General features: G+C 42.3%; 1 protein-coding gene across 2 annotated transcripts in view; it reads left to right on the top strand.

The window, feature by feature from the left end:
• The window catches only part of EPAS1 (endothelial PAS domain protein 1), a 108,504-nt gene that overhangs the window by 8,053 nt on the left and 78,451 nt on the right, over positions 1–22,000 (top strand). The window contains exon 1 of one of the 2 annotated variants that reach the window (XM_068939622.1): positions 19,942–20,267. The exons of the other annotated variant lie outside the window; for it this stretch is intronic. Within the exon in view, the coding sequence (XP_068795723.1) occupies positions 20,242–20,267 (26 nt within the window). The 5' untranslated portion in view covers positions 19,942–20,241. Of the gene's footprint in view, positions 1–19,941; positions 20,268–22,000 lie in introns of those variants that run through there. 2 annotated transcript variants of the gene reach the window in all.

The raw sequence follows: 22,000 nt of genomic DNA, 5'->3' as shown, positions 1-22,000 counted from the left end.
ACTAATCTTTCCTTTTGGCTCATCCTACGAACGAGTTCTCTTTTTCATCTTAAATGTGCTCAGGTTATGCATTTTCTAAAATTTAAAATGCTCTTCTTAAATGTATATATCTTTGTCTCACCTCCAAGCAAACATACCCTCTCATCCAGTAGCATGCAGGAAAAGCTCTGACCCGGTACTGCTGCTCCAGGAAGAGTGGAGACTCTTGCTCCAGAGTGAGAGTTTTTGTGTTTTTTCTGGAGGAAAGGGAAACTGTCCTCACACAAATCCTTTCACAACCTGTCATGAAACATTCAGAGCATGAGTACTTTCAACAATATATATGTTACCTGAAAAATAATCTTAAGAGCTGAAAGCCTTAGTACTGTTAATTACATAGTTAAAATACTGTAAATACCTGCCACACCCACATTTCTAAATTGGATCCTGTTTGGAGGGGAACCGCATATGCCATTTCGTCTGGTTTTCCTTTTAAAACAAATACTGCCTTCTCTTTGCCTGAAAGAGACTTTTCTTAACAAGACGGATAAGAGAATGGGAAACAACACTTGCCTCTTCGCTATTGGGAAGAGTAAGTTGGTGCTTCTTTAAAACAGTTTGGAGTGTAGTGCCCTTTGGTTGAGGGTTGTCCAAGAGCTTTACACAAATGGGTTAGAAATTAAGGATCCAGCCAAGCAAAAGTACTAACGTGCCTTCTTGTCTGTAAGCGTATGAGTAGCTATGGGACTTACTCATGTGCTTACAAATGAGCGTGTGCTTTACATTGCAGAGCTAAGCGAGTTGGCCTTTCTAAATTCAGGATGAGATATGTATATATCTATTTTTTTCCTCTTGTGATGACATGAGATAATTGTCTACGAACCTGAGTTAACAGTGCAACAGTACATGCTGATGCAGATGCATACGTTTGTCCCTGGTTGTAGATCACCCCGAATCTCTTCCTGTGGACATAAGGAATAGGTTTATCCCAAATGTAGTGTTCTTTACCCCAGATGCCCTTAATATTGCTCCTTGTTTGCTCCCCTCATAAGCGGATAAAGAAAGTATTATCTCCTCATGTCTTTGGCTAATGATCCGGCCAAAAGTAAATACAGACTGTGTCATAGGAATGCAAAGGGTTTAACTGCCGCTGGTATCTTGGTCAGGGACGGCATTCCCGTGTGCTGCCCCACCAGCAGCCTGCCTGCTTTCTGTGCCGGAGGGTGCTGCGTGCCGACCGAGGCTCTCCGTGCACCCCTTTCAAGGCGAGGAGCAGAAATGGCAGACTGGGCGAAGATGCACTGCCTCCTCTATAGCACGCCTCCCATGGCTGTTCCTGCATGTTAACAGTCTGGGGAAGAAAGTGAGCTGCTCTGCCTCACTACCTATGTAAAGGGCAGTTTGGATAGACCCGTGTTTTTCTGAGAAATGTGGGTGTCGCTTGAATAAGCGGAGCTCTGGCATTCTTTATTCCTTGCACATATACTCATAAATATCGCTCGTTCTCACTTCTGCTATGCATGGTGATACCTATTGCCAAAGAAGGAACAAAGTTTCTTCTCTCACCAATGGGAGAGGCCCGTATATGAAAGAAACAACCATGTGGTGGCATACAGCAAATCATTAACAGCAGCTATATACTCTTATCTAGCCATAAGTGTATCAGTTGTTACACGTCAAACCTGTTCTTCTGACAACCTCGTACCAGAATTCTCATTTTGATCCCCAAAAATCAGTCTCCTCAACTGCTGATGAGTAACTAAATGTTGTAAATGCATTAACCAGCATTGAATATTTAAAAAAAAAAAAAAAAAAAAAAAAAAACCTCTCAGCATCACCTCGTTTCTATTTCTCCACACCCCACCCCCGTTTCTTGTGTCTTTTCATCTGCAATGGGGAAGTGCCCTTAAAGCACACTCCCTTGACCAATATGTTTATACTAAAGATTATGGAAGAGGATTAACTGAAACTACTGCTCCTCTCCGAGGGGTGAGGTCTGAGAATAAAGTGAATCAAATCTTGATTTGTCTCTAGAGAAAGAAGTCGCGGCACAGAAAGTAACAAGATTTAGGAGCGTGTGTGTGCGCGTGCATACGCTTCCTCACTTTGGCAGTGCAGCCTTTTAGTTTGCCTTGTGTTCAGATATAAATTAAAACAAACAAAAGCCCTCTGATCTTACCTTTTACAGAATCAGTGCAGTTGTAAGAACTCTGGCACGTTTTCGTGCTCTTGGTAGTTAATAAGTTAGTCAATATTAGTGATATTTGTTGGTAAGAAGGCTTTAGATATCGGTCAGAAAAGCGAGGCCTCTGGTTCCAAGGATGTGTGCGCACAGGTTGCGTATGGAAAATGCAAGAGCTACAAGCAGTCTAGGGGGGCTCCTATACGTGTATAAACCCAAATCCAGAAAAGTACTCAAATTAAACATCGCTTTTCCGCTAGCTCCAGCTGCAATACGCTCAGCCTCGATGTAAAGTACATGTGGCCAATACCTTCTCTGTATAAGGTGTCTTTGTATAATTCACAGCTAGTAAAGCTTGAACTACTTCTCTCAGAAAGAAAGATCAAATTTTCTATGGCAGGCAGCATCTCTGGCTCAACATGCCTCTCTAGTACATTGTAATACACCTTCCCCCGCATTAGTGCAAATGCGCCAGGCCTCTTATGGCTAATAAACACAGAAAATAGTAGATAAAACATAGGATGGAAGTGAAAGGATTGGCATGATTGTACTTTTGTAGGGTTTCCCCTGACATTTTTTCGGTTGCATATTGAATAAGGAGATATTGAAGAACGCTGCCCTGAAAGGAGGGTGAAGTTGGCATGTATTTATACTGCAATTTTACTTACTGAGCTATCAGTATCTACGTGTAACTTTTTGGGCACAGAAGTCTGGAGCTCATGTAAAATGATTGAGTTCATTTGTCATGAACTCCTGAAGCTGCTGACTTCAAAGTAGGTACCTGATGTAAAGCAACTGAGCGTGTCCATGTGTTCAGTCTTCCTCTGCCAGACACTAGCATAAGACCTATCCAAATAAATAAAGAAAATGCAGTCTTGTAATGTAACCACACTGGACATCAAACTATTTCCTACCTTCACGTTAATACCTTACACATTCAAAAGTTTAGTTTTTGTGTTATTGCTTTCAGATTTACCCTTTGCATGTATAGTATTGGTTAGAAAGTTAGGGAAAAAACATTACAACTGAATCCATCCAAACCTCTGTCAGAATTGCTCAGGACTATCAAAAATGTCACGTAAAAGTTAATCTGTTGATCGAGGATGTGAACTAGAGCCATTGCCTGCCTGTGGAATTAATGTGTCCTCTACAGAGTAAATTTAAGTCAGCGCAAGCCTTTTGAATTTTGTTTTTTTTGTTTTACTTTTTTTTTTTCCCCAGAGCCACATAGAGCCTGCAGGCCCCTATTCCCATGCTAACTGAGTGACTGTGTAAGGACACAAGCTTGGAGATAATTCTGAATTGGGCAGGTCAGAATACCAAGATTATTGTCACAGAACATCAGTTTGAATGTATTCTTAACTTCTGTTTTTTAACTTCTTTACTATCTTTAATACCTTCATTTAGAAAAGTAGTGATGAAGAGAACTTGTCTTAAAGCTGAGGAGTGTAAGACAAGTTACACAGCTTGAGGGCTAGATGCTCAGCCAGAGTAACTGGTGCCGTTTCTCTAAAGATTTGACCTTTTGTATCTTAATGTCAGATGTATTGACCATGTGTAAGCCTCCGTATTCTCTTTCTAGATGTTATATTGACCATATGTAAGCATCTGTATCTCTTTTTAGATGTATTTTTCCCACATGTGGGATGGGAGGATGTGTGACAGACATGCAAGATAAAGTAAATTAATATACTGTAAAAGATGACAGGAAATGGTTAATAATTTATCACTTCAGCAAGCTCTGTATAATATGTATTTAGATGCCTGTTTGTTTCTGTTTAAATGCTAAAAAGACAGTATCACAATGCAATGTAAACAAGAGATAACCTTCTGTGAGACAGCTGTGTTAAACTCCTTCTTAGAATTTTTCTTACTAATGACAGAACATTAAAAACTCTTCATAATCTTAAGACCTGATCAATCCTTCTAGGAAAAGCTAATTAATAGATAGTGAAGTCACCCTATTTATAACCACCACGTTCTCCCTCTTTTATTGGTTAAAAAGCCTTCCTCATGCAGCGCAGTTGGAGAACTTGGCAAGCAGTCTACATGTAAATGCAGCTCAACCACTGTCTTTTCTTCCTTTGGACTCTCGCAGCCCAGCTGTAGCAGCTTCCTCCCTCCGCTGGCTCAGCTCCTTGTGCACAGCGTACCAGGTGGAGTTTGTGTCTGCAGTTATTTATATCAAAGACCTAATGTTGCTTTTCCTGATTTTTTTTTTCCTAGAATTTTTGATTCATAGAATTCAAATAGTTACATTTGATTGCAGAAGAATTTATTAAGGAGAGAGTAATAATATAAAGCCCCCAAACGATATTTGTTTCGCTTATTTGTTTTCCTTTAAAGACAATCTTCTGCCAGGAAACCAGAACGTGGGACACAGGAATTGTATCGAGAGATATACATGATCTTAGCTGTTACCCACTGTGATGGCTTATAACAGAATCAGTCGCAATGAGAACTTCATAAGCGGTGGGTTTGTGGTTAAGGCACTGTGAAACTAGTTGTGAAGTCTCAAAGGCTGGTATTTTCTCACCAGGATGCAATGCTGCTTCAGTGGCATGCATATTAGGCTTAAGTATAGTATTCCATTGACAAACATGGCTTTCCTTTGAAACTAAAAGTAAACATCCTAAAAGTAAACAATAAAATAGATGGAAATAATACATCTGACCAAACTAACAAAACTTCAGCTTGATTAATTCATGAGTTGTCATAACTACACAAAGTAATCTAAGCTTGAATTTACTTCTAGCTTTACCAACCTTTACCAAAAGTGAGTTCTGCATGGTAATGGTGATCAGTAATTATGACTCTGTGTTTGTAACTGCTGCATTGTATCCTCTGAGAAAATCAACAGGCCTCACCTGTATGATTTTGTTGGCCTTCTTGTGAAGCAGTTAATTACTTCAGAGAGTTTGAGCATGCATTTGTAGCTCTTATTTTGAAATTTGCCCTCTGCCTTCTCCAGTGTGTGCATAACTACATTACCCAGTAAAATCGGTCAGTCACACGGGACACTGATAGATCCCGTTGTCGATGCGTTGACTTCTGGTCTGCCACGTGGTTCATTCTAATCAAAGTTAGAAGGTGTGGGTATCCACTTCAGTGCTCTTAGAAACGTGGGAAAGGCTATAACATGCTCTTCTCTTGCTGGCCCAACACCGACTGAGTGCTTCAGAAACCTCTTTTAAGAAACCATTTCCCTGCAATTGTAAAATTCACCTAGTAAAAATGAGCTGCATGTGATTTGTTGATACCATAGGTGTGTAGCCCAATAAATTCTTGTTATAAACTGCTACTTTTTCCAGCTACCTTGGAGAGTGCTCAGGAAAAGAGGCTTCCTTCACACTGTGTTTATATAACTACAGAAAAAATTAAAAGGACTGTTGTCACCAGTTCTGTTGGAAAAGTATGTTTCAGACTCATAATAATCAACTCAATTGCCTTGAAGTGCATTAGTACTCTCTTGTTCTTGTCTTTTATTTTTCTACTGTGTGTATCTTATTTTTTACTATTTACCTTCTGACTTCTGAAAATTTACTTGACTCACTTTCCAAGTTATCCTTCAAAACTTTGAGTATTTGAATTTTTTTAGTGAAAGATGAGATTCTTACGCAATTTTTGGTTTTAGCAAATACGATCTAAAGAGATTCATCAACAGTGATGAGACAAGCAAGAAAAGTTGATCAGTTTTCTTGATTTCATAGGGACAAAAGACTGAGAGACACTTCTAAACTAACTAATCTCTGTTACTGCATGTGACTGTCATACAATGCTTTTGAAAACATAGGAAGTGACACCTCAAAACTACTTGGTTAGTTTTCCCCAAATACTCTTATTTCACAGCTATGTAGGTTGTTACTCCTGCAGTGATTTAGCATGTTCTTTGAATTTTCAGTCTGAGCACTACTTCTTGCAGAAAAGCTCTTGATTTACCAAAACCGTTATGTTTATTAATCAATTCTCTAAAAGAAAAGGCATGAAATACAGTACGAGTTTGTCTGCGTCATACAACAAATCACTGTTGTTAAGGGTCTGGAAAACCTTATATCTGGTCTACAGTGAATAATAAAAACAATACCAGGTTACCATGGAGGAAAATAATGACTGTGGCATGCTGCTAGCATTGAAACATGGTAACAATTTGTAAATACTAAAGGAAGAGTTTTCAAATCCAGAAAATGTGCACCCACTCTCAGGGCAGAGGGAAGAGAGATATCTTTAAAAACATTGTCTTTGTAATTTCTCTTTTATCACAAAATTAATGAAGAAAACAAAGTTGAATTATGTCGATCTTTGTTCAGCTCTATTCCATTTGCGCAGGTTTCTGACCCGTGTTCTCTGCAGTTTTTTGCCAATTTCACACTGCTGAATCTGGGCCTTCATCTGCCAATCATAAGAAAAATAGGCCCAAGGGCACCTCAGGAGATGATCTTTGAGCTGTACGTCTGTCCTCAGCAACGTTCTTGTTGATCTCTCACGGGCGTTCTTTAACATTATCCAGTTTTGGGCACTGCACTTCAGGAAAGATATGGCCCAGTCTTACAGCTGAGACCTAAACGTTGAATACAGTGGCAAAACTCTTCCATGTGCCTCGTGAGCTGCACTCCCTCATAGACATCTGAGTATGGGAATTATTGTTCTCTTCCAGACCAGGCAATGCTGAATTATGCTCACTTTGTGATCACTGCAGTCTCCAAATCACTTCTTGCAGAACTACCTCTCACTCAATAAGATACTGAGTATCCTTAGTACCATGCATTTTTCTTACTGGATCCCTTTTTTCCCTTCTCGTTTCTCCAGTATACCAAAACTATCTTTCTGTTCTAATGCTGTCAAGTATCCACAAGTACCCACAAAATCCTCTGTCCCCCATAGACTACTGTTAAAAATGAAAGGATGTATCAGTGTATTCTGTGGCTTGCCGGTTAGGATTAATGAATTTGGGAAACATGACAGCTAGTGCTTCCTGTCTGTAAGGACTGTAATTGTGTTTCAGAAAATTTGTCTGATTGGGCAAGATTTGTTGTAGATAGATCCACAATAACTCCTATTCTTCTCCTTGTTTCAGTCCACAGCAGATAATTAAATTATTTACCCTAGAATTTTTCTAGGGATTTAAGTTAAGCCTAAGGATCTGTGTGTAGTTCCATATCTGCTCTGTTTTTTTCCTTTTTAGAGATAGGTGCCAAGTTTGCCTCTTCCAGTTCTCTGGTACATCCCCTTTTCCCCTTTCTGTTCCCAAAGATAACCATTTGGGGTTCTAAGATCACTTTAGCTCAATCTTTAAGTATCATATGACAAAGACAAGGTGAAAATATTTAACTCAAGTACTCTCTTACTCATTCTTTCCCTATTCTATGGGATATGTTATCTGTGTCACTATATGAGCAGCCTGCTCAGAGCTGGCTTCTTGTGGGTGCTAATGCAAAAAGGGTGTTGAACACTCTGGTCTCTTTGGCATCAGATCAATTGATCTGATTTATAATTTGGAGACATCACTCCTATTTTTCTGAATTCTAGTGAGACTTCTTTAAGAATGTGCTGCTAGGCATTCAAAAAGCTACAACACTGCAGCAAGGAAGCTGCCCGCATTGGCAAAACAACCTAATTTTTATGCCAAAAGAAGATAGACATACAGAATTAAAAAAAAAAAAAAACTAAGGGGAAACATAGTGACTAATGCAGATTGGGCTATTGATGATGGAGAAATTGCAAGAGAAGGAAGTGAAAAGAAATATGTGAAGGGTAGGGCCTATGCTGAAAGGGATTTAGAAGTATTATGCACAAAAATAATGTGATTAATTGATTTATATGTGGAAAAAGAAGAATAAGCAATAATGCTAAAAGGCTGGCCATTCATATTTCTGTTTGGTATCTGAGAGAAGTCCAATGATGCAGAAATTGCAAGATGAAATCAAAAGTGTTTCACTATCACTCCTAACGAAGGAGGATATTAAACAGAAGTTTCTCAACTTGCATATTGACAGGCTTAAAGGACTTTCACCTGAGAGTTTTAAAAGAGGTGGCTGAACGGCTCTCTGAGATACTGATTTCTTTCCCCTCCCCTATCTCAAATAGCTACCTGAAACCTTGGAAAAGATGACTTGACAAACTTAAGATTGTAGCAGCACTTTTAGAAAGATAAATTAAAAATGTGTTCTGGGGAAAATAATGGCAAACTTAATATGAAACCTGAAAAAGAATTAACAGGTAAAAATATGCTTAGTGCCACACAAGAGTACTCTAGTGTAAAATACACCTCATTAAAATAAAATTGGTGTCTTTCTGTGAGTTTTGCTAATAACAGCAGTAGTGTTTAAGTAACATGCTTTGCTTCCTGCGAACTATTTGACCTTGTGTCACACGCTGTTTGATTTAAAAACTGGAATGACATAATTTAGTGGCATGAATTGAGTAGATTAAAACTATGTGATTGAGAGGTCTCAATGTAACTGCAAACAGGAACTGTGTTCCCAGAAAAGTTTCATAAAGCTTAGTTCTTAATCCAACTCTGATCACTTTTAACAGTGCCCTTGAAGGAAACAAACAGCAGGTAAAACTTTTCAGGCTGTGCAAAGACTGGGAAAGTGCAAGGCACTGAAGAACTACTGCAACTGAAAGAAGCAATTAAGTTGCTTTGTGAGCTGGGCATGGTCAAATTGAGGTTTGCTATGCAGTTACACAGCCAAGTAAAAATGTAGGTTATGTTTGCGAGATGCAAACCTGGAGTGTAGTGACTCTGAAAAAAGGTTGTTAATCTCTGGCTGGATAATCTATTGAACCTCAGGATCTAGTATGCCTGTAACGCTAAGGACTAACACGACCCTTAGATGCGTGAACAGAACAATTTTAGATAGTATCAACAGAACCTACCTTTAGTCTGTATTTGACACAGGGGAGGTGGTTTTATAATACTTTCCAGTTAGTCCGATATAGAAATTGCAGGAGACCCATCAGAGACTGATTAAAAAGAGTGGAAAACTGTGCTTGTAGCAGGATCGAGGGAGAACATACCTGCCAGCAGAGTCAAATAAAAGGATGGGAGTTGACTAGACTGCAGGTCATGAGTATCTCCCTGGAAAAAAGGAATTAGGCCGAGGGAGGAAAAAAAGATCCCTATTGATTTAGAAAAATGTGTAACAAGATGTAGGTAGAAGCCAGGCCATTTCACACTTCATGCAGGTTTTTAACTGGGAGGATAAAACTCCAAAGTAAGTTACCAAGAGTTGTGATGGATTTGGTCCAAGCACCTTTTCAAAGATACCATCGCATCCAACTGAAGATTAATTTAGAACATTTCTATTTGATTGGCTTAAATCTATGGATTTATGACAACTGTATTTAATGAGTCTTTGAGCAGATCATTTGGAGTTGAACTGTCAGTCTGAGGAAAGGATAGAGCACAACACGGGGAGAGAGTTGAGAAGGAGGAGTCTGGGATGAGTCTATGGGATAAAATGGAAGGAGGGAAGAGAAACTAAGGATGTAAACGGCAGTAAAGAGCAAGGATCTCACTAGGGCACTCCTGCATGATGAAAAATAGTTGGGACACCAGACTGCTGAAATGGCAGATGGCAAAGTGATGGGCACCTCGTGCCTGACGGAGGGGTGGCAATGCCAGAGGAGACCTTGGCTTCTTCCTGGCTGTGGTGCACCCTGAATCTGCTCAATCTCCCAGTTAGCTCTCTCTCACTCCAGAAGAGGCATATTAGGCTCCTCAAGCTGTAAGATTTAACTGTTTTGAAGGATAATTTTATGGGCTTCTTTTAAGGCATTATGATTACAACTAACTCAGCTTTTATAGGTTAAAAAAAGGAGAAAATCCAAGAGAAAATAAAACAAATACATTATGAAGTCTTGAATATTTTAGTCACTAGGAACAACGTTTGGTGGCTTCTTGTTTGTTTTTCTCCTCTCTTCTTTCTTTTTGCCCTGCTATTGTACCCCGACCCATTGCTTGCTTGAATCCTTACTCTGCAGCTGTAGTTTCCAGATCACCAAAGGGATATTTCGCAGACCAATTTCTGTTTAAAACTAGTAGAAAATAACCATCTGTCTGTCTATAGACCAAAAATCTCAGCTAGAGTGTGAAAGCTATTCCATGTAAGTATGGGAGGAGAAGGCACTAACCACCGAGTTCAGTACTAGTCCTGATTTGATTCTTGTATCCCCAAAAACTACGTGCTTCATGTCGGGAGCTGAGCAACGCAACTTCCAGTCTTAGTACTTTCAGCTTAATACTTTATTAAGTAAGAAAAGATGCAGATCATAAATTAATTTAAGAGTTTCAACAAATGTTTCTTATTTATTTGTCTCACAGGAGATGAATTCTCTCATTCTTGTCAGGTTTTACTGGAAAAGAATTGATAATTGCGTTACATGATAGATTTGTTCCAGCTTGTGTTTCTGTTCTCATTATTTTAAATGGCATGGCAGGGTTGCTGGGTATTTTCTGGTGAAAAATCACTTTTTTTCCCCCTCAAAATATTCCAAATTTCTAATAGGAATTAGCTTATAGTTTGGATTTAAACTTCTGTTGCATGCATTTGGACTGCAGAAGCTACTGTTTCCAGCAAAAAGCATGTGCTCACAAACTACTTTTTTCTTCCAGAACGTTTTCAGGAGAAAAAACTACAGTATTTAAACAGAAAAAATGAAAATTCAATAAAATAAGTAAACAAAAATACTTAGGTACAAAGTGAAAGCCTTGTTAGTAATGTGAACACTAACTTAATTCAGCGTGTTAGAGAATTCTGCTGAAGTCATTTATGTGCCTGTAACTATGGAAATATGCCAGCATCCAGTGTTAAGCCAAATCATATGAGTAACCTTCTCAATGAAGGACTTAAAAAACTAGAGTTCTCGTCTGCGTCCAGGACAAACCTTGGTTTATTTAAGTCAGACTCCAGTTCCCTGTTGTTACCTTGCCTCTGGACGTTGCTGCAACTATGAACATCCTTTTGTGTTTCCGACAACATAATACATGCAGTCTTTCTAATGCTTTTTTGAGGCCTGGACATAGCTCCTCTTGAGGCCTGTGTGATATAGCTCAAAAGACTTTTAATACAATATGCAAGTCCGGATAAGCAGCTCAAGTGCTGTGCAGTCAGTTTTTGGGAAAGTGTAGGTTTCAGGAAAAGCCTTGATATCCAACCTATTTTTCAACTACATAGTTATGATAGGGCTGGTATTTTCAGAATTCTGCTCTCTCTCTTGAGAACTGGCTTCAGTGGGGACTTACGAAAAGCCCACCATTGATCGTTTGGCTTATGCAAGCAACTTGTGCTATTTAGGTACCTTTAGTGTTTAAATTATTTTGGTTTGTTTGTTTTTACAAAATAGTACACAATGTTTTTAGTTTCATGATTTCCACTGATGTTCTGAAGGACTCTTATTGCTAAACTTCCACCTGTGACTTTGAAAACTTGAGTGCAATATTCATGTGTTGCTTGTTGTTCACTTCTGATGCAAGGCATGTCTGAGACTTGGCTATATTTGTCTCAGAGTTGGTGGCACAATTCAGGAAGAAAACCTGCTCAGCCTGTCAGGCTGGCCAAGGTTTTGGGGCCATACTGGCCGAACATGCTCCGCTATTTGAAAAATGTAATTGGAGGCTTTAAGTGGGTTCCCAAAGCCTCTCTGTCTGAAGAGAAAAACAGTTCTTATTGTTTTCGTCCCTTTTCCTGCTGTGCCTCTGTTTTCTATAAGACATATATAGAAATCAATAAGTCAAGTTAGCTTCATCAAACATTTTTGTTCCAACTGTTCTGAAGCAGATGGTAGATGCAAAGCTCTAATAGACTTGCTGGAGATGGAGAGTCAGTGTTCAATGCTTCTTGAACCTAATTCAAAACCTACTGAAAGGCAACACAAATCTTCGGACCAGAAGTCTTATCAGTATTGAAGAAAGAAGAAATAATACAGACGGATAGTGTCTAGAGTTCCATGTTACTGAATGGGATTTTCCAATACTTAAAATCTAATTGTAATTGTATGTAATTAGTGATTATATAATGTAAGGTCCCCACAGTTGGTTTTGTGGAAATTTAAGTACCTATTCTTGGTGGTGCTGCTGCTTATTACTAATATTCATTTTGCATACCAAAAAATTGAATGATGAACTCTTATTTAGACTGATGTGTTGTGGTCCAGCTCCTTGTTAGATTGAATTATTTTTGGTGCATTGCCAACGCCAGTTTGCAGCAAGCCAGAATGGTCCTTCTTACTTTCATTCTTATGATTAGTGAAATCGAAGAATTAAGGGTTCAGGCATTTCTCGTCTCCCTTAGCAAAATAACCTGCAATGCAAGTCTTTCTCCACAGAAGTACACGGCTTGGGATATGCTTGGGTTGTAGGTTTCTCCCACTCTGAATTTTTTTCTTTCTCAGTGAAATGGCACGTTTTTATATTTTATATAAATTATATGCTACTACAGTGTAATGAAGAGAAATATCACTTAGTGTGCGTAGCCAGGGTCGTTCTTGCTAACAGATGCCTCACGCAAAGGATGCAAATAGAATAAAAACGCGAAGCACAGAGATAGCTCTTTTCTTTTTTGGAACCATAATCCTCCTTGCCTGTGCGTGCAACACTTGTAGAATTACCAATATCATGTGTTATCTCTACTCGTGAGCCCATAAATATTTCCAGGAGCAGATCTACTTGAGAAACAAATGCAAGGCCCTATGCCAAATGGATCCTGGAGTGGTTCCTCAAAATAGGAGGATGAGTTTCGGGGTGAAGGAGAAAAAAGTGAACTTTACCAGCACCTTAGACAGTCAGGTGGTTGTAATCTTGTGGCTTTTCAGGAGGTCGCTTGTGAGCAGCTTGGTTGTCTGTGCTGTGGGGCTGCAATGGCTAGTTGGAGGCTGTCCTGAACTGATCATGTCCCCTGTGCCATTGAGAGCAGAGTTAGGCTCTTGCTCTACATCAGTCTCCCATGGAAGTTAAGTTTCTTCATTAATTTACAGAGAGAGCTAAGGGACACTTGGTTAAGGTTAGCCATTGTGAGTATTATTGCTGCCTCTGCTTAAGATTGTTCATGGTACGTCTTGTATAGCCATATCTTTGGGCCTAATCTTGCTTCCCATGATTTAAGTTACCAAAAACCCCAGCTACTAAAAAGTAGCTTTTATTTAGGGCAAAATATAAAGGTCTAAAACTTGGGGAGGTCCAGCAGTACTACATAATCTTCTCAAAGGATGCAGTGATAAAGGATTTACCTGTTGATGACAGTTTTCTGTCATCACAGAAACTTCCCACAGAAGTTCCCACAGAAACTTGCTTTTTGATAGAGATTTGGCATTCAGTATTGCAGTGCCTGGAAAAGTTGGGAATGTTTCCAGTTTTACAACAAATCATCACCTTCTTTAGGTGACAAACGTGAACAGGGTTAATGGGTTCAGTGACTGTTAAACATCAGTAATTTAAGAATGACTGTTTTAAAACAAACACTTGTCAAGATCTTCATTATAGTAAATTAGAGCCTTTGGGGAATAAAAACAATGCCCGAATCTATTTACCCTGATTGCAGTTAAATTAGCATTTAGTGCTGGGATTAAGGAGAGAGTTCGTTGCTTCAGTTTCCATTCTAACCTGTGCTGTCATTGGGATTATGTTGGGGTGAAATTCACTGCTGTACTGAAAGTCAGTACAGGCTTGAGCATCACCCGCATGCCACACAAACCCTCTAGAAGTAACAGTCGGAGATGAAAAGATCTTAAGAGCAGTGCTTCCATTAATATTTAGGCTCCTGAAAAATCCCCTGGCTCTTTTAAAACTAAGTTCTGCAATGGGAATGTTCCGCTGTCTCTGAATAAATATTTGCTGAGTGACTGAATGTTAACTACTAGGGATTGGTACCAGCTTCACGCTGCAAAAATCTTCAGTCAGAGCTGCTCATCTCTCTGGACGCTCATCTGGCGCGCAGTGCCTTTGGGAGGGAGAGTCTCATGTTTATACTGCTCCTTCTCTGTGAATACAACTGCTTCCTGGGCATAGGAGGTAGTGAGTATTACAAACATTGCTACAAAGTCTGGTTTTTAAAATCCAGTGAGAGAAATGGTTTACCCCCCCCGCCCCCGGCCCCCCAAAGTGTTTAACTGTTGGCTCTGTTGGCTTTGAGTAAAACATGCTGTTTGGTGATCTTGCATCTGTGTTTCCTCCTAAGAACTACTGCCACAGGGCAGGAAGAAGCTGCAGACCTCTTCTGCCTGATGCTAGTACTGACAGCTACCATGGGCAATACGGAGTGTGAAATAAATACGTTAAACTAGAACGTGGGGTAATAATGAATGTTGTACCTATATAGCCCCTGTCTTCCAGAAACATGACAAAAGAATTTCTGCAAATTAAATGAAGAATGTCGTATTTGTTTCATACTTCATTTGCATTACACTGAATTAAGCTATTATTGCATTATATATCAAAAAGCAAACTGAAGTGTACTGTATTCCTAGATGAAGCTTGCTCCTCTTCAGTAATATTTTTAAATCTGCTGGACTCCAGCATGTGCGCTAAGCTTTTAAGCTGCTGAGTAGCTGCCCTGGCTGCATTGGAGTTGTTTGCATACTAAATGATGAATCAGAGTCCTGCTTAGCAAATGTATTTAGCCTCTACTCTTAAACAGGCCAAAAAAGGAGAAGAAGAAGAAAAAAAAAGTAACTGTGAAACATGAGATTTCCAAATAATAAGCTGTTGAAGGGGAAAAAGAAAATCAAAACAAAAGCTGCCTTAAGTTAAGAAGCTGGATTGCATCTGTGTTTTTCTTGTTTTTTTCAGTTCAGCTTTTCCAAAATTTCAAAATGATAGTTTCCAGTATCATGACAGGATTGTTTCCGTGTATTCATTAGGCACTGATTTTCTTCTTAAACTGATCCTATTGCAACACAGCACAATGCTAATTAGACTTTATTTTACCACCTTTCCTCGGGATAGGCCTCAGACATCCTCAGTATGTAATTTTGAAAAAGGCTAAGAGATAAGCTGAGTAATTTTAAGCCTTTTAATATTTGCAGGTACATTCCCAACATTTTGGCCATCGTGTCTTTTTTCATGGGAGTGCGATGGCTGAAACGCCTGGAATGTGTCTGTAAGTAATCAATGCCTCAAAATGAGTGAGCTTATCTGCCAGGCGTGCTTGAAGGTGTGCATGCAGCGTTTGGAAGCTCTCAGAGGGATCTTGGAGCGCTACCTCAGAACAGCGCTTTAGCCCAGATGGTCCAGTACTGCCAGCAGAGCGAGTATTGCTTTCCCTGTACAGTAATAGGGGTGTGTGCTGTTGTAAATAGGTTGGGAGGGGGGGGTTTGCAATTTTATTTCCTCTCCCCCCAGTATGAAACTATAGACTAGCTGAGGAAATCCTAAAGTTCCCACCAGTCTGCTAGTTGAAGTGCTATTTCCTACCCTGACAAATGGTTAGTGCCACTTGTGGGCAAAGGGCATGGCTCCTTTGTGCAGAAAGTACGGCTGCACGGAGGGGCAGGGGCATGCCTGCAGCTGCGAAGGAAGGAACACGTGAGCACAGCGGGGCGAGGAGCTCTGCTTTAGCTTTTGCACCACGGTTCAGGCATTTTTGTTGTCTCACCATCTGAGTAGGCCTCACTTTCTCACTTGACTTTTGTGTTTTATCCAGCTTATAAGTATCGCTCTTCCCCTGCTAACAGACTTGCAAACTAACCTGGGGCTAAACCTGAGGTTTTGTATTTTCCAATCTCATTGGCTATCACCTGTAATAAATGTTTTCTGGCTATAACTTAATTATTCTGATATGAGCAAATACAGAATCCAGTCTTTTCATTCAAAGGATCAGCTCTGTTGCAATAACAGGACTTGGTCTTTTTTCCCCTTCCCTTTTCCCTAATACAGTTCTTTGTTATTACAAGCATCAACTTTTTGTTGTTACGCTTCTGGTAGTATTGAGCAGGAAAAGAAAAGAAAATGAATAGGGGCTGTAAATGACCTGAGGAACATTTATGCGTTTAGCAGCCTCCCTACAACTGGGTGAGAACTGGTGAAGGCAGCCATGCTAGTGTTCCTTGTCAGGTAGTTTGCATTTTTTTTCAGTTCACTCAAATTTTCCATGTTTTTGAGTATCGCTCTTAGTTGTGGAAGAACTTCCATCCTTTCAGCAAGCTGTTTTTAATATGCCTTCCCTGCAAAGTTTTTTCCGAGTACCATTGAGCATTAATTGCTGAACAGTCTTATTGAATATTTACCAGTACTTTCCTAGTAAATATGGTGCTGTTAGCATGCATACACAATATAGAGTACTAGAACTGCTTTCACTTCACTAATGATAGCTATGCACATTCAAACTTGCACATGCACTGATTTGGATGGTTGATTACATACATATGTATATCTTGAGAAAAGACAAAGTGGCACAACTGGTCCTAAATCAGTGGTGTGTTTCAGAATAAATGCAAGTAATCAGGAGCTTGCCCACTTCTGGTTTGGGTGATACAGTGTTCTTGCCTTCCAACACTAAGAGGATGAGCCTAATAGTATTTCCAATTGACTGCTGTACCAGTGGCCTAGTTACTATGCAGATTTGCTAATTGCTCAATGTAATCTGAGGGTGGGTCATGAAACTTGCTAACACATTTGTGATTCTATTTTTGTAAGTCTGCAATTTGTTTCCCCCTGTATTTCTCCCTACAGCCTAATCAAAACACAGTGGACATATACTGGTCCCCTGTTGACTTGAGGGGCCCTACAAGAACAAGTGACTGATCTTCTGGCAGATGGGAATGAGTCATTTCAAATGTCTCTCTTTTGAAGATACCTCTTGGGATGTTAAGAAATTAAGAAATGACTCTTCTTATAGCATCTCCAGAATGGTTCACATGGGAACAATGTGGGTCACTTTACATAATTTCTAAAATACAGAGTAGATGACATAAATGCTTTTATTTTTCTCTGACTGTCAAGGGTAAGGAAGCCTCATGAATTCTGTTGTGTTGACTATGACGGAAACCTTGACTGGGGGGGGGGGGGGGAAGCAGCTAAGCCCTGCTAAGGTCAGCTCATGAAGTTTCCTGAGTATTTTTTCCCCTTCCCTGAGCTTTCCTCTGCGATAAGCCTGTCATTTATAAGCTAACTGTAACATGTAGTAAATATGAGATAAAACATAAGGAGTAATATAGGAATACAAAGCACTTAAAGGCCCAACAATGACGATAGTAATTGAGAAGACAAGCTGTTTACTGTCTTGAACCAAAACAGTCTGAGGTTTTTCCTGGCAGTTGTCTCCTCCTGCAGATTAAATATGGCATCTATATAGAGTAAATGTATTCACAGTGTGGTTGCTATTGAAACCTCTCAGTATTCTAGGAAGAGAGAAGGTCCATCTTACTGTAGGTACCACTGTAAATAAATATTGACTGGCAATAAAGGTGAGCAAAACAGTAAAAAGATGCATTTGAGAATAAAACTATGTGAGTCTCTACTATCCTGTAGCAAGGAGGAGGCTTCCTGCCATTCTGTAGGTGCTGTGGAGTGGTATTCTCACAGCATGGACCAAGTAGAATGACACTGCAGTGAAATATGTTTGATCTTTCCCTCTCTGAATAGTCATGGAGAGGAAGAGAAACGACAACTGGAGTGAGCCTCCAGAAGAGAGGACAGTTTTCCTAGCGGTGAGGACGGGGAGCTTGGCTGTGAGAAATAACAGCATAGACTGTGTTGCAGGTTCTGTGGATGAACCGCTATGGGATCTGTGAACTGACTTCTGAATTTCTGGGGCAACTAAAATGTTTGTGACAGAGTCCTAAGAATCGCTCCGGCTCGTTTGCTTTGCCTTAATCATGTAGCAGCAAGATTATAGGTTTGCTGGGCATTGATCTGCTTTGAAGCCCACCAGTCTGTCTCCACAGAGAAACAGAGGTGTTGGTTCTTGAGTGGTGCTTAGATGTGAATTCTGCTGTTGTGCAAGCATTTCCAGGCCTCGCTGGTCAAGAGAGCAAGAGGTCTAGACTGATAATCAACTACAGTATATCCACGTGGCCAGAGCCAACAGAAGTTAGGCCGATGGGCTAGACCTGAAATATTTGAGATTTGGCCAATTTGAATGCTTTTCTTGTCTGATTTTAAAAGCAAGTTGTTTATCCAAGTAAAGTGCTTTAAGATATAGCAAGGAGCATTGACATCAGCAGAGATCAATGAGGGATGAACAAGTCTATTTAATCTAGGGAATGAATGACCTGGCTCTTTGATCCTATTGCATTCTCTTATTCCCAGAAGGTTAAATTTAGTCCTGCATACACAAATTCTATTTAACTAAGTTTACTTAGGTTTTAAATATTTGTGGGTTTCTTTTGTGTAGATTCTCTCGTATAACAGGAAAAAAAAAAACTGTTACCACATAATTAGGCTGTTGCTGTGTAAGCCTGTGTAGCTCTTTTCAGACTAGAAAGCAGAATATGCAAATTCAAACCTAACGCGTTGCTTTAAACATTCGTATTGTGTAAAAGAAAAAACCCTCTGACCCACTGTACCCAAAACAGCCTATGAATATTGCTCACATTTGAATAACCAAGAAATATATCTAGCTTGGTTCACTTTTGCCTGCAGTACTTCCATTACCCAGAAGTACATGAAAACGGGTGATGCAGTTTAAGGAAAGGTGTGCATTTGGTTTGAGATGTCTATAAAATGTAAAGGTAAGCCTTAGAGCATGTGAGGCGAAGACCGCAACTTAAACTGATAAAAGCGATCAAATAGTGTCTGCTGCGATGAAAGACTTGATTTCAGAAATATTCTAGTAGGTCCTTGTCTAGGTTGGTTGTTTTAGTGTAAAACAAGATCAATATAAATCCAGCTGAAGGGTTCTGTTTGTTTAACTGAAACAAGCCGTATCGGGGGCTAGCATGAGAGGAGCTGTAGCGCTTCTTGCCCCAGGAATACTTCACTTTCTTGCAACAACTGTGCATTTTACAAATTTAAAGTTTAGTTATTTATAACTAAAGAAAATAACAGAAATGTCATACGATACAGTAAATAAAATTGGAAAACAAGGAAGAGGAGGGAAGTACTATCGCTGGCTCAGAGGCGCTAAACTGCCTTACCTTGCAGCGCCCCGGCTCCTTCGCACATACCTCTCAGGCCGACCCCCCCGCCCCGTGCGGAGGCGGCCGCCTGCACCGTGTACAGCTCACATCCGTAGCCCCCAAGGCAGCAGGGGCATCGCTACGCGCGCCACTCGCTTACCTTCATTGCAGTATTTATTTATTTGGAAATAAGTCGTTCTCCCCGACACCAACCCCCCCCCCCCGCGTTAGGGGCCGGGGCGGCGGCAGGGCCCCGTTTCTGAGCGGGGAAGGGCGGGCGACTCCGCGGCGGCCCGGGCCGCAGCCCGGCGGGGGGTGCGGGCAGGTGCGGCGGCGTCCCGGTCCCGGTCCCGTCCCGGTCCCCCCCCGGCCGGAGCGCTGCGGCGGGACGCGCTGGGAAACGCCCGCGGGAAAAAGCAACCTTGAGATAAATAAAACCGTAATGGGTGGGGGGGGGGGGGAAGAGGGGAAGAGAAACCAAACCAAACCAAACCAAAACTGACAGCCCGGCGTGAAAGCGGCGAGGAAGGCAGGGCATCCCCGCCGGCCCCACGCGGGTCGGTGCCCGCGGGTGGGAGCGGCGCGGAGCGGCGGCGGCGCTGCCCCTGCCGGCGGCCCGGGCGGCCGGTGCCGTGGGCGGGAGGCCGGGCGCGGCGGCGGCGGCGGCCCCCATTGGCGGGCGGGGGCCGGGGCCGGGGCGAGGGGGCCGGACCTGCCCCCGCGGCCGGCGGCGGCCCAAGTTTTAAAGTGAGAAGTTTCTTCTGGCGGCGCCGCACAGCCCGGCCGGAGCCGCTCCCCGTCCTCTCGTCTGTCCGTCCGTCCGCCGCGCCCCGGCGGGCTGTACAATCCTCGGCAGTGTCCTGAGACTGTACGCCCGCCTCGGGGCTACCGGCCCGGCCCCGCACCGCACCGCACCCGCCGCCCAGGGCCGCCCCCGCGGAGCCGCCGCGTCCCGCTGCTGAGCGCCGGGGCAGGTGTTGAGCCCGGCCCGGCCCGGCCCGAGAGGCGGCGCAGGAGCCGCCGCGATGACAGCTGACAAGGAGAAGAAAAGGTGAGGGGGCGGCGGGCGAGGCTGCGCGCTCCTCGGACCCCTTCCTCCTCCTCCTCCTCCTCCTTTCCCCAGACGGTGTCGCGGCGTCCCGCGTGGGGCCGCGCCGGGCGCCCCCTCGGGCTGTTCCCGTGTGTGTGTGTGTGTGTTGGGGGGGGGGCGTGTGCGTGGGGCCGCGTCCCGCCGGCCGGGGCGGTGCAGGCGGGGAGCCGGTGCGCGGCTGGCCGGGGGTTTCGGGCCGGACCGGCCCGGGCTGAGGCGGCGCTGGGGGGCAGCAGCCCCGGGCTGCCCTGCGGGGTGGAGGCCGGCGCGGAGCTGGCGCCGCGCCCGGGCAGAGCCTCCCCGCGGGGCTGCCCTTTGCCCGGCGGCACCGGGCTGAGCCGCTGCCCTGAGAAACTGCCCCCCCCCCCCCCCCCCGGCGCCGGCCGCCGCTGCCCCAGGGTCCCCGCGGGCGGCTGCGCGGGCCGCCGCGCGTCGGGGGCCGCGTCTGCCGTGGGGTCAACTCAGTGCCGGCGGCGGGGCTTGGTAGCTTGCTATCGATTAGGGCCCCGGTTATTGGGTAATTATTTAACCTCTCGGGTGAGGATGGGGTTTGGAAAGAGGCATCCGCGGCAAAGCATGTTTCATCATAAAAACGGCCCAGGTGTAGTCGACGTGTTGTGTAAACTTTTCGTGAAGCGCCTGAGACTAGTAAATTTCAACATCTCCTGGCTACGGCCTAAGAAGTGGGCCACCTAACTTGGGCCACCTAACGTGGGAGAGCTGACCAAAAAGCGACATCTCGCGTGGTTCGTCACGGTCGAGGAGTGCGCTTGGCACCTTACATGAAGCATTACGTTTTGCCGATTACTGCTTTTTGAGGAGGATGTACAGCTAAGCGTTTCCATATTGCTGTAATGAGTTTTCCCAAGGGAGCAGAAGCACATTAGTAAATGGAGTTTCGTAGTTGCATCAGAGAGTATATTCTTGACGTTAAGCATCAGAAGGAAACGTTCATGATCCCTAGCATAGTGGTTACAGGTGGAGATAAAGAAAAGAAGTATCAAGCCATGGCTCCAAGGCTGTAAACAACTCGTAAGGAGGGGTGAGGGAGCTTACAGGAGTGAAGGCTAAGCAAGTGAATAAAGGTCCACTAAGTTTTATAGCAACCTGTTCTGTTTTATGCAAATGACAGTTATAAGACTGTTCTTGCTATCAGCTCGGGTTGCATCCCTGTTCTGATTTTAGGTTGTGCTCCTAAGAGAGGTGTTTTACGGAGTAAGAATTTTATGTTGTTGTTTGTCACATGCGCTTTTCGGTTGCTGATGCACTATAGTTTGAAAACTGTGTTTTGGTTTGTCAAACAGCTCCTTTTTATTGAGTCACCCTATCACCAAGTAATAGGGGAGCTATTGTAGTATATCTGATACATTTTATACATCTCTAGTCTCAGTTTATCAAGCATTAATGTATTTAGGTTAAAAATTACCTCCAGTGTATTTTGTTCCAGGTGTTATTGTTCTGCTTAAGGCATGAAATAGTGGTACTTTATGCATCCTCTTTTGTCGAAAAAGAGAGTAAAACATTGTATGGTAAGATGTACTTATAAAATGTTTTATAGTTTAGTTTATAGGAATTAGAATGAAATAGCGTATGTATTGAAAATACATCGTTCAGTTCATTCAAAGTATCGTCTCTTTTAATGGGAAACTCTTAATTTCTTCAGTCTTAACCTCTTATTTTCAGTCCCTATAAGA

This window comes from Struthio camelus, chromosome 3 (genome assembly GCF_040807025.1).
Source record: "Struthio camelus isolate bStrCam1 chromosome 3, bStrCam1.hap1, whole genome shotgun sequence".
Taxonomy (NCBI): Eukaryota; Metazoa; Chordata; class Aves; order Struthioniformes; family Struthionidae; genus Struthio; species Struthio camelus.
This window is presented reverse-complemented; position numbering and strand designations above follow the sequence as displayed.